Source organism: Thermobia domestica, chromosome 7 (genome assembly GCF_964235325.1).
Source record: "Thermobia domestica chromosome 7, izTheDome1.hap1.1, whole genome shotgun sequence".
Taxonomy (NCBI): Eukaryota; Metazoa; Arthropoda; class Insecta; order Zygentoma; family Lepismatidae; genus Thermobia; species Thermobia domestica.
Window position 1 is genome coordinate 114001350 of NC_137460.1, and position 12821 is coordinate 114014170.

The window sequence follows — 12821 nt, forward strand, 5'->3', positions numbered from 1 at the left end:
AATGACGCCATCTTCCAGGATGATAATGCGCCCATTCACACAACTGGTGTTGTTGCAGCGTGGTTTGAGGAACATCGGGATGAAGTTCAACACCTCCCCTGGCCCGCCCAATCCCTAGATCTGAACATAATTGAACATCTGTGGTCCGTCTTGGAAACACGACTCCGGCGACGATTTCCACCTCCATCCTCTCTCACAGAACTGGCCGATGCCCTGCACGAGGAATGGTGTAAAATTCCACTTGCTACCATTCACGACCTGTATGCCTCCATCCCACGTCGCATCAAGGCTGTTCTGAAGGCGAAAGGTGGCCCGACACCATATTAATCTGGTAAGTTGCAATTTCGTTCAGGTGTTTCCATTCTTCTGATCACCATTTGTATATATATATATATATATATATATATATATATATATATATATATATATATATATATATATATATATAAAACTAATTTTGACGGCGCTAAATAGTACGTCGTTTGTTGCCAATCTGAAGCACTTGATAGTTTTATTCTGTTTGAATAAATGGTTTATTTATTTTCGTATTGTACATGAAGAAATATATACTAATAACTAGTACATTGAATCTACATCTCTCCTAACAGTGATGCACATACTACTTGTAATGTACTAAAATTATACAACAAAAAATAGACTTATTTCTTGAAAAAAAATTCAGAACACGTTGATAAAAAAATTGCCTGCAAAGAACTATCAAGTTTAAAATTGGTCTTTTTCACAATTCCTTACCTTTCCTTCCTCCAAGCGAAAACTTGATCAAATAAGTTTTTATCACATCCAGGTGGACAATTATTCTCATCGTACTTGATTACTGTGATCTCTTCAGAGCTACCTGACTCTTCACTTTCAGAACTTGAAGACGACTCAGAACTGGATTCACTTGATTCTGTTAATGGATGATAGAGTACATGGAATGATAACTAGGCTACGTTTTCTTTATATAGTGAAACTTGTTTATGTTGGCCGTCATCGGTCTCACTGAAGATTGGCCAGCTTACATAAATTAAGTGTAGTTTGAAGCAGTAACTATTATAGATTATAACATACGTATTTATAAGCAATGATAAATTATTATCTGCGTATAAGTATCTTATATTAGGTTGGTGCGAACCAAATGTCAGCTTTGACTTCTGATGGAAAACTCACCTCAACAACACAACACAGCAATGGACTAAGGTCACACGCATAACGACATAAATTCTGTACAGGTTCAGCAAACAGACTGCGGTACGCAGTCAAGAGATATTGTGTTATTGAAGAAGGTTGTATGAAAGTGTCCCATGAAGAAACACAATTGTGAGTGATTTTGTTATACGAATTCAAACTGGGACATTCTGCACCGCAAGCCGCAGAAAACATTGGGCTATAAATGGCGAATTAATGCACCAATCGCCATAGGTTTGTCACATTTAGTTCTGACCACACAGCACTTCAAAATGAACCCCATGAGGACCGACCAATATCATGTTCAGATGAACTCGTCAGGAACACTGTGGAAGCAAACCCTCGGAAAAGGATTCGTATCTTCGTAGACGAGTTAGGCATATACCATTAGCACTGTCGTTAGGCGGCTCCGTGCAATTGGTAAGATTAAAAACTTGGACCCATAGTTACCACATGACTTGACATCAGTAATACGAATCGGTGTCTGGAGGTATGCAGTTTTCTGAGTATAAGAAATAACCGGGAAAGTTTTCTGCATCAGATTGTCACTTTTCATAAAAAATGGTTTTGCTATGACGATAATAAACATTCATGACAGCGGTTGGCTCTTGAATAAAATTTAGGGCGGTTTCCAAAACGCCTAGATGATTATGTTGCTGGTATAATGACCTATCACTGCGGATTAGTACAGTCCTGAACTCCATGAAATAATCCGCAAATTTGCCCTCAGGCATCCAGAAATGTTCAAAAGACATGGTGTTCTTACGTTGTACGATAATCCACTAGCAAATGCCACTCTTGAGGACGTTTCAGGCACTCCATGAATTGCAGTATGAAGCCATTCCTCATTCATTGTTCTCTCCAGACGTCTCACCCACTGATTACTATTTATTCTGGTACATTGAGCACTTCTTGGGAGGGAAAACCTTGTCTGACGATTAGGTGTTGAGACGTGCTGTTAAGGACTTATTTGCATAGTAGCATCCACTTTTTTCGTCACGGAATCCAATCGTTAGCTGAGCTATGACAAAAATGTATGATTGCAGACGACGGCATTTTCATTAAGAAGATATCGTTATTCGTGGGTTCCTGCCACCACGGCATGGCACGTCCTCAGGTTGCGGATCGAGGAGAAGGCCTCTAGATATAGAGGTTAGCTGCGAATATACTGAATAAGCAGTCGCGGACAGACGACTAGGAGTGGTCCTCCAGCTTGGGGGTTTGAGTAAGGCTAACAACCTCATCCTGAAAAAAAGGCACTTGTTCAGAAATATTCACAAAAGCCTCGGACAACGACAGATAACTTGGCACGACCTCAGCAAACGAAAACGGACATGAGATTTGGAACATGGAATATTAGAAGTCTTTATAGGGCAGGCGCGTTAAAATCCGTAACAAGTGAGTTAGAGAAATACAGGATGGATCTAGTAGGAGTTCAGGAACTTAGGTGGGAAGGAAATGGATCTGTGAATTCTGGAAATTTCACGTTCTTTTACGGGAAAGGAAATAAAAAACCACCAATTCATTCAAAGGGTTTTTCATTCAAAAACGAATATTACCAGCAATTAAGCAGGTTGAATTTGTTACTGACAGACTTTCTTTAATTATTCTTAAGGGTCGGTGGTGTGATATTATTGTTTTAAATGTGCATGCCCTAACAGAAGATAAGGATGACGATATAAAAGACAGTTTTTACGAAGAAGTGGAACGGATATTTGACCAACTCCCGCGATACCATATGAAAATTCGATTAGGGGATTTCAATGCGAAGGTAAAACGAGAGGATATTTTCAAACCAGTTATAGGGAACGAAAGTCTGCATAAGGACAGTAATGACAACGGTATTAGACTCGTGAACTTTGTAACATCCCAAAACCTAATCGCGAAGAGTACAAAATTATCACATTGCGACATTCATAAATACTCTTGAACCTCACCAGACGGAAAAACAAATAATCAAATTGATCACGTTTTAGTAGATAGAAGAAGGCAATCTAACATAATTGATGTCCGGTCATTTAGAAGGGCTGATTGTGACACTCACCACTACTTGGTAGCAGCGATAATAAGAGAGAGATTATCGTTGAATAAAGGAAATATTCAATGTCCGAAAACGGAGAAATTTATTTTAAAGAAATTAGAAGAGAGTCAGGTAAAAGAGGAATACCAGATTGAAGTTTCGAATAGATTTTCTGTTTTAGAAGATTCGGAGTGCACTAGTGTTGAGGATACTTGGATTGAAATTAGAGACAGCATTAACATTTCAGCAAAAGAGAAACTGGGACACGCGGAAATACGTAGGGACAAACCATGGTTCGACCAGAAATGCATAAAACTAGCAGAGAAGAGAAAACAGGCAAAATTACGCTGGTTACAAAATCCGTATGAAATAACTACACAAAATTTCGCAGACATCAGGCGGGAAATTTCCAAAACTTTTAGAACACAGAAACGCGATTATTTTGAAAGCTAAAATTAAGGAACTTGAAGATAATAGTAAAAATAAAAACATTCGGGATATGAATAAGGGGATCAACGAATTTAAGAAAGGCTATCAACCTCGTGCTTATATATTAAAGAAGGCTGACGATCCAGTTCTCACTGATAAAGATAGCATCTTAAATAGATGGAAAGATTTCTTTTGACGATTTGCTTAACACGCAGCCAAAAACTAATGTGCGTGGAGAAAAGGAGATACACACCGCAGAACCGTATATTACAGAACCCAATCGAATAGTAGTAGAAACCGCTGTAAAGAAATTAAAGAAACACAAATCTCCGGGTGTAGACAAAATTCCGGCTGAGTTAATTTTAGCTGGAGGCGAAAAATTGTGGAACAAGATACACAAACTCATTCTCCTTACCTGGAACAAGGAAGAATTGCCACAAGAGTAGAACGAATCAATCATTGTTCCAATTCACAAGGAAGGCGACCAAACTGACTGTAATAATTATCGAGACATTTCTCTTCTGTCAACATCCTATAAAATCCTTTCAAATATTCTATTAGCAAGATTGCCCCCATACGCAGATGAAATTATTGGAGATTATCAGTGCGGATTTAGACGAAATCGATCAACTATCGACCAGATATTTACCATTCGACAAATACTCGAAAAGAAATGGGAATACAATACCCCCGTACATCAACTATTTATTGATTTTAGGGAGGTCTACGACTCGGTTAGAAGAGAAACATTATACAACGCTCTTACAGAACTTGGAATAGCGAAAAAGCTAATTAGATTATTTAAGATATGTTTAAATGAATCCCAAAGTAAAGTCCGGGTAGGAAAATTTTTGTCCACGAGCTTTCACGTCGAAAATGGCCTGAAACAACGAGAGGCGTTGTCGCCATTGTTATTCAACTTTGTTCTGGAATACGCTATAAGAAAAATCAAAGGTAGCAACCAGGGCCTAGAGTTGGACGGTATTCACCAGGTTATGGCATATGCTGATGATGTAAATTTAATAGGGGATGATAGAACAATAGAAAGAAATGCAGAGATCTTATTAAACGCTTGCAGGGACATGGGTTTAGAAGTAAATGCAGAGAAAACTAAATACATGGAAGTGCGTCGGGACCGTAATACAGCAAATTATGGATACGTTAAAATATTAAATAATACTTTTGATAAAGTAAAAACTTTCAAATATTTAGGATCAGTATTAACAGACGAAAATCATATTCACGAAGAAATTAAATGTCGACTAAAAGCAGGGAATTCGTGTTACTATTCGGTTCAAAATCTCTTGTCGTCGCGAATTCTGTCGAGGAATTTGAAGCTTAAAATATATAAAACGATAATCATGCCTGTTGTTCTGTATGGTTGCGAAACACGGTCGCTTACTCTGAGGAAAGAACATAGACTAAAAGTATTTGAGAACAAGATCCTGAGACGAATATTCGGACCCAAGAGGAACGAGAATGGGAAATGGCGGAAACTTCGTAACGAGGAACTACATAATTTATACGGTTTACCAAACATTGTTAGAGTCATCAAGTCTAGGAGACTTAGGTGGGCAGATTATGCAGCTAGAATGGAAGAAAGTAGAAACGCTTTCAAAGTCTTGACTGGAAGACCAATCGGAAAAAAACCACTAGGAAGACCTAGGCGCAGATAGGAGGACAATATTAAGATGGATCTCACAGAGATAGGAATACAAAGTAGAAACGGTATCCAATTGGCTAAGGATAGAAGTCAGTGGAGAGCTTTTGTGAACGCGGCATCTCTGGGTTCCATAGGCTATAGAGTTAGTTAGTTTCTTTCTTTACTTTGGAAATTATGCGCTTGAGGAAAATATTTCGTTCGCACCAACCTAATATTTGTCTGAGCTTCTTCGTAGCCATATGGTAAACGTACAAAACTTTTACACGGAAGCCCCCAGTTTGATTCCCGGCAAGAACACAGTGGTTCTGGTTCCACGTTTTATATAGCTTCGGTACTAAAAGGGGTATTAGGCTCTGAACCAACCAACCAAATAATATGTAGTAAAAAAAAATCTTCAACATCAAAGTATTGCATAATAAATATTTATGTGAGTTTGCCATTCGCACTCTGCGATTTAACTATAATTTCAACACGCTAATTACGTACAAAGCGCTATGGTAAATTCTTTATTATTTTCTCCCATTTACGTATGCAGAAAAAGATCGTCGGTTTTTAGAGAGAACTATCCATGCCTCTCACTCCTACCAGGGTTTAGTTCTCACAAACAGTTTGGTTCTGCTACGAAAATTTGAGCAGCAAGAAATGGTAATACTCTTTTATTTCTTCTTGAACTATGCAGCGAGAATCTCAGTATCATTTCTTTTAAATGTTTTGCAAGTTTTCTCGGAGAAAAATGCTTCGAACACGTAACGAAGATAAAATACACCCTAGCCGAATAAATCCATGTGAACTAGAAAAATGAGAAATGTGATTGAAACCTTTCTGTTCATACATACGCGGACACCAAACATACGAAACAATACCTTCGTTTCCTCTACTTTTTGGAAAAGTCACTTTCAATAGGCAAGTTTTCTCTTTCCTTTGGTTTATTGACATTCCAAAACATAACAATAAAAGATAGTCGTAAGCGTTCGTAAGAAACGAGGACGATTTCGCATACTGCCAAATATTCAGTGGTCCAACATAAAGTAGTAAACTCAACATTAACAGGATAGGAATAATCTACTTCAACGTGGCAAAATTCCAAGATAAACAGCTTACAAATTAATAGGTAAGAGAAACTGCAGCTTCCACAACAATAAGACCACGTGGACGAGCGACCAACTTAGAGAGGTTCTCAACTTAACAGGCTTTATTTTGAAAAAAAAAATATCATTTTAGTTTACACAGCTCCTCCTCGATATGAAGGGAGCAAAGAACAGAGCAATATACGTAACCTAGGCTGCGAAGTACGTAAAATTACTAATTTCTAATAAATCAATAAATAACAAATTACGACATATTATTTCGTTGAAATTTAAAAAAATGAAATCAAATTTTTAAGTTTAACGTCCCACGGTTATGCCGGTTAGGCTAAAGGAGACGGTGATAATGAGAAATGAGTGAAATGAAGAAAGTGGGAGGATCGTTGAAATTTAAACTGTCCTCTTCAGTATACAGGGTATACAAGGAAGGGTCTCATTTTAACGTGAGATGTTAAACATGTGCTCCCACTGGGATTAAATCATTGATTATACGCACAAAATGTGCATGTCTTGATCATTAAGTTAATAAGAAGGCTAAAATTATATCAGGTTGTCTAAGATGTATTGAGATTTTAGTGTACGAGATAGCGTTAATGTACTAAATCTCAGGGTATATAAGTCGCAGCGGGTCAAGTCTAACGTCATTTGGTAGCTGACAGGTGAAGCAAGTAGGTGTGCAAAAAAAGAGTTGCAATTCTTATAAACAGACGTAAGGTATTGAGCCGTGAAGATCAGTGAAGTTTTTGCAAAGTTGCTCCACATTTTACAATTTTATCTCGATAGAGGCTTAAATACTATGTAGGTCGTAAAAGAAATTTGTGCTGTTTATGAGCAAGATACGTTATCAAAAGCAACAGTCAAAAGATGGTTAAGTAGCTTTTATTTTAGAAATTTCGATGTCCAAGATGCTCCTCGCAGTGGGCGACCAATCACAACAAAAGTTGATTATATTCTGGTAAAACTCGAGTAAGACTGGCAGAAAAGCAATTGGTCCTGACATTGCCAGTGACCTAAATATCCATCATCAAATAGTGTTAAACCAATTGAAGAAAGTTGGCTAGAAAAATAAGCTCGACGCTTGGGTGCCACGTGATCTGACTCAAAAATATGTACTCGATGGTGCGAAGGTAACGAACTCGAGCCATTTCTGAAGTGATTGATCACGAAAGATGAAAAGTGGATAATCTACGATGACCATATGTGAGAAAGATCGTGGTCGAAGCGACGAGAAGCACCACAGTCTTTGGCAAAGTCCACACTGACGCTCAGGAAGGTTAGTGGTGCGTTTGATAGGATTGGAAGGGCATCGTGAATAATGAGCTGCTGCTGCCGGGCAGAATGATAGACTCGTATCTGTACTCTCGACAATTAGCAAGAGTGCATTTAACAATTCAAAAGAAATGGCCGGAACTGATCAACAGAAAAAGTGTCGTATACTACGCTGACAACGGCAGGCCACATACATCTTTAGCAATTAAGATAACTTTGCTGGAAGTCTTTAATATATCCATTGTATAGCACGGAACTGACACCGTCGGACTATCGTTTGTTTTGGTCTCTGTAGATCTCCATGAATAGTGCTAAGGTAGTTTCAAAAGAGAAAATCATGGTTACAATTTTTTGACCAGAAACTCAGGAGCTGTATACCGACGGGATTGTGGTGTTACCGGGAAAATCGCAAAAGGCCATCGAACAAAATTGTGCATATGGGGTTTTATGATATTTTCAAATAATAAATGTTCTCTTAATTTTGACCCCCAAAGGCTCAATACCTTTTAGACAACCTGATATTCGTTTGTACTATCAGTTAACAATTAATTTGGGATTACGATCGCTAGAATTTGTTTACTATTTGAAAATAACTGAAGACAGACATATGGCAAAGTAGTATAAATAAATCACAGCAATTGTCAATAGCTTATATTAACATATATAGTAAAGTTTGAAATATCATTTCTTTCTTAGTTATAAATGGGCAACATCAATGTTGAAATTAAATGCAAGCATCAACAATATTTAAGTTACTGAAGAAACTACGCTAAGGCATGATTGTAACTATTAACTGATTATAACTATAAACTCGGTTAAATATTAACTCAGTTTAAGTTAATATTTAAGCTTAAAAAAAAAAAGATCTAATTGCAATATGTATTTACCATCTTCATCAGTTTTAATTTTTGGAGGTCGGTACTTCTTCTTAAAGATCTTTCTAAAGAAGTCAGCAAATTTATTTTCTACTATAGCGTTCTTGAATGATTCTGCGATACGCTCGTTTTTTTCAGCACATCTATCTATAGCTCTTTTCCGATCATCCATTTTGTTTTGACATGTTTTTATCTGTTAAAGAAACAAAGAAAATATTATTTTAAATCATTAAATGATAAAATAACGCAAGATATTCACTTAGATGATTTATCGGAGTATAAATAATAAATAAATTATTAAATAATATGTAATTAATATAGCACTGATATAGTGGGTGCTTCAGATAAAACGTCCATTGCTTTTAAATAAAAACGATTACAGGTAAAAGAATGAAAGGAAACGAGAGACAGGAAAATATTATAAGGTGCAGTAAATGAAATGATCTGTTTGCTTCACAAGAGCTCCTATCGTGGGGCACCGGGAATGGGAGGAGAGGTCACCAAAAATTTTGTAATAGCCACGTATGTCTTTTTTACATAATTGGAAAAAACAAACAACTTTTACAGGAAGAAGTTTTTCGTGTGGGACTCCGCTTATGAAATGACTACCATTTAATTAGGAGTTCTTGTACATTCAGATAAAATATCTAATACTTTCAAATCAGAAACGGCTGGGGACAGAAGAATGGAATAAAAGTTGAGATAGAAAAATGTCATAGTGTGCATCGAACGAAGTGCTCTGCTTGACCAGATGTATTGTATCATTGGACTCCGGAGGTAATCGAAAAAAAAAAAATGGTAATGTATGTTATCTGATATATTATTGAAATAATCATGAATAAACAATCAACTTTTGTAGAAAAATGTCTTTTGGAGGTTATGGGGTATCGTTTACGAAACAATCACCATTTAAATGTGAGTTTTATATGACTGAGCAAGAATAAACAATGAAACGATGTCTATTTATAAGCAAATAAATTTATCAAAAGGAATCGGCGACCTTCTCTGGTATATCCTGCAAGGACCCCGAATTAGTGCCTTGTGGACCAATCATATGCTAATATAGCGGCACCCATCTTTGAAGTATTCTTTTCACAAGTTGGCGAAGGGCTACAGATCCTGTATATTCCGTCATTCCTCGAGTACATGCAAGCTAATATACTTGTTGGCACGACCCTACTCAGGCATTCCAATTTATGCCATAGTGTATCATAGGTTCAAATCATTAGGGCTCTTAGCTGGCGAACGATACTGTTTACATACCAGCAGCTGCAGTATTATTGTACAATAAGCAATTGACCCAATACCATAACAGAAGAAAAATACCATCATAATTTCATCACCATTACATTTGATGGTCAGTACGATACACTCTGGCAGAAACAGCTTTCCTGGGAGACATTTTCACATATATTGTTCATATATATATATATATATATATATATATATATATATATATATATATATATATATATATATATGAGTTAACCTGTTTATCACTGAAAAGGACTGGTGTTCATTGAGGTTCACGTGCGACGCCAATATTGCTATATCCGAGCAAATGGAGTTTGACGAAAAATTATCCGATGAAAACTAATAATGCCAATGCTGCCCTTCTCGAGATACTGGTTATCAAATGTGTCCGATATTTTCAGATGTCATTGTAATATTTTGCAGTCTCCTAGAATAAGTTTCTTGCGCCGCCCAGCACATGTAGTATTGTCACAAGGTCCTTCATTTTTCACTTGCACAGGATAAACGACAGAGCTTACTTAGAACCGGTTTAGGTTAAGCCACAAATTTTTGTATTAAATTTGTGTATTAGTCAAGTCATCAAATTTGCATTCGTAACAAGCTTTATTTTTCTCTTTTTCCAAAAGAAAAGACGTAAATATAACTAGATAAGTAACAAAGAGGGAATATTCACATTGATTCAAAATATTATACTTTTCATTAAGAGTATCTGAATCTGTTATATCAGATTATATAAGACAGAGTTACTAAGGTAAACGAGACAGAAAATATGCATACTTTCTTTGAGATATGGCTCTTCGTTTTCCTAGTTACCAAATGCTATTATTTAGTAAACACGTAAACTCGAAAAGATTAATTTATTGACTTCAGGAAATCAATAGTTTAAAAGAAAGAAACCATATTTAAGAAACTTTTAAAACTGGCTATTTTAAGACTCACATTTTAGTTCTTTACTAAAGTATTGCCAATACGTATTATATCATTATAATTATAATTGTATGCACTATATTGAAAGTAAGCATACTTACGAGAGATTACATTTCAATATGAAAGCCAAAGAAAGTAATAATAAATAAACAAATAAATTTGTGAACAATACAACGTTTCATTTTATGAACTGATTTTAACATAAAAAATTTCACAAGTTTGAATTTATTGAAGATAAAGACAACGCAACATAATCCTGGCTACGATCTTTTTAAATCATCATGTCTTAGGATGGTTTAGTGCATCCAATATATATTAGACTAAAGTAAAATCGCCCTCCATCCGGGACAGGTTAAAAATGGCGGTGGAGATAAGGCTTGACACTTCCATAATTTCGACACTTTAAGGCGATGATACAATCAGTATCACGCCCCGACTCCCTACTCCCTCTCAAGTTACCCCAGGAGCCCATTTTAGAGGGGATGAATGAACCTCAAAGCCGCATTGCAATGAGGAGAACGAAGAAAACTTCCCCGCCCACACTCAGGATGAAACCTGGGTTTCCCGGTTGGAAGGTAGACGCCTTTAATACACTACACTAGCAATTAAAAATGTAATATATGAAGTGTATTTAAAAAAGGCCAATTGTTTTAATAAGCACGGCTGTAGATGACATGCTCCGGCTACTGTGCGAATCTAGTGGCATATTTTGATATACGATCGCTATTTACTGGATTCCGATCTATGCGTTAGTTGTCGAGTTACTACCGACTGAGTGACATCGTGCACAAGCTGCTCGTTAGATTAGTGAAAAAGCAAAAATGACTGAGTTGGAAAAAATGCGTCTATGTGAAATTTTGCGTAAAACTGGGGAAGCTTTTATGGAAAAACTCAAAATGCTTAACCAAGCATATAAGGATGACTCAATGAACCGAATGCAATGCTATGATTGGTTTAAGTGTTTTAAGGAGACAAAAGTTTGGTTGCCAAAGATTCAAGGACTGGACTTCCTTTGTGCACTACACACTCTATTCTCCGGACTTGGCCCTGGCAAAATATTTTCTATTTTCCAAACTTAAGACCACTTTGAAAGGATGTCGTTCTCAGGGCATAGAAGAAATTTAGGCAAGTCCGACAAAAGTACTGCACGCCATCAAAAAAAGTTATTCTCAACAGGCATTCTAAATGTGGAAGAAACGATGGCAATAGTACATTGACAGTAGAAGGGAATAGTAACTGAAAGTTTGTATAATGAGCAATAACGCAAGAACAGCGAAAATTCTGTCTTTTTTGAACACGCCTCGTATATATACACACATTCAAATGTTCATCTGCTTCTTATATTGTAACTCTAGAACAGTATAATTAATATATTACCTTGTTAGACATTAAGGCTTTATCTACCAGTTTGTCGTGGAGTTTATTGCTCAGTAATTCTTCATGAGCTTCAAATTCTTTGATGATGAACAGTTCTTCATTTAAAGTCACTATAAAGAGTTGCATATATATCACATCCACATCAATTTGGAATTTTGAACCGAATAGCTTCTCTAGGTCATTATCATAATCATTTATTAGAGTTTGCATTTGCTTAATAAGTTGATCTTGATGGTACTTCTTCCTGAAAGAAAAAAGAAAAAAAAGCGATAAAAATAATCATGGTCACGCTTTATCAGTTAAGGGACAGGAAGATGTACAAGAAAAGTAATATAAAAGAAAAGACCAGTAACTGAAGGAAATAAAGCCCGGTGCCAAATTGGCTTCGAGTCATGGAAGGAATTCTAAAAGTAATAAGCAAGAAAATAGCAGTAACTGAAAAAAGTCAAATCTAATAGTAATACGAAAGAAGAGAGCAGTAACTAAGGAAGGTCAAACCTAGCGTTGTTTTGGTTTTCAGAGTTACAAGAGGAAATTTATAAAGCTACATGAACTAACCCACTGACATAAAATCACTAGCACTTCCAGTTGCCGTAGAAACTTGAAATTTGGCATGTTTAAATCCTTAGGAAATCGTTAAAAGTGTATGTTTTTTACATTTACATTTTTTCTTACATTTTTTACATTTTCAAGAGGTAAAAAAGGGGGATGAAAAATTTGCATGTTAATTAAAT

At 36.3% G+C, this 12821-nt stretch overlaps 1 protein-coding gene across 4 annotated transcripts in view; it reads right to left on the reverse strand.

Moving 5' to 3' along the window:
• Positions 1 to 12821, reverse strand: part of LOC145690362 (cilia- and flagella-associated protein 44) — a 253414-nt gene that overhangs the window by 29080 nt on the left and 211513 nt on the right. For all 4 annotated transcript variants that reach the window (XM_081765185.1, XM_081765184.1, XM_081765186.1 and 1 more), the window contains 3 exons: positions 12088 to 12331; positions 8542 to 8722; positions 754 to 910 (listed from right to left, as the gene is read on the reverse strand). In XM_081765185.1, the coding sequence (XP_081621311.1) occupies positions 754 to 910; positions 8542 to 8722; positions 12088 to 12331 (582 nt within the window). The remainder of the gene's footprint in view (positions 1 to 753; positions 911 to 8541; positions 8723 to 12087; positions 12332 to 12821) is intronic.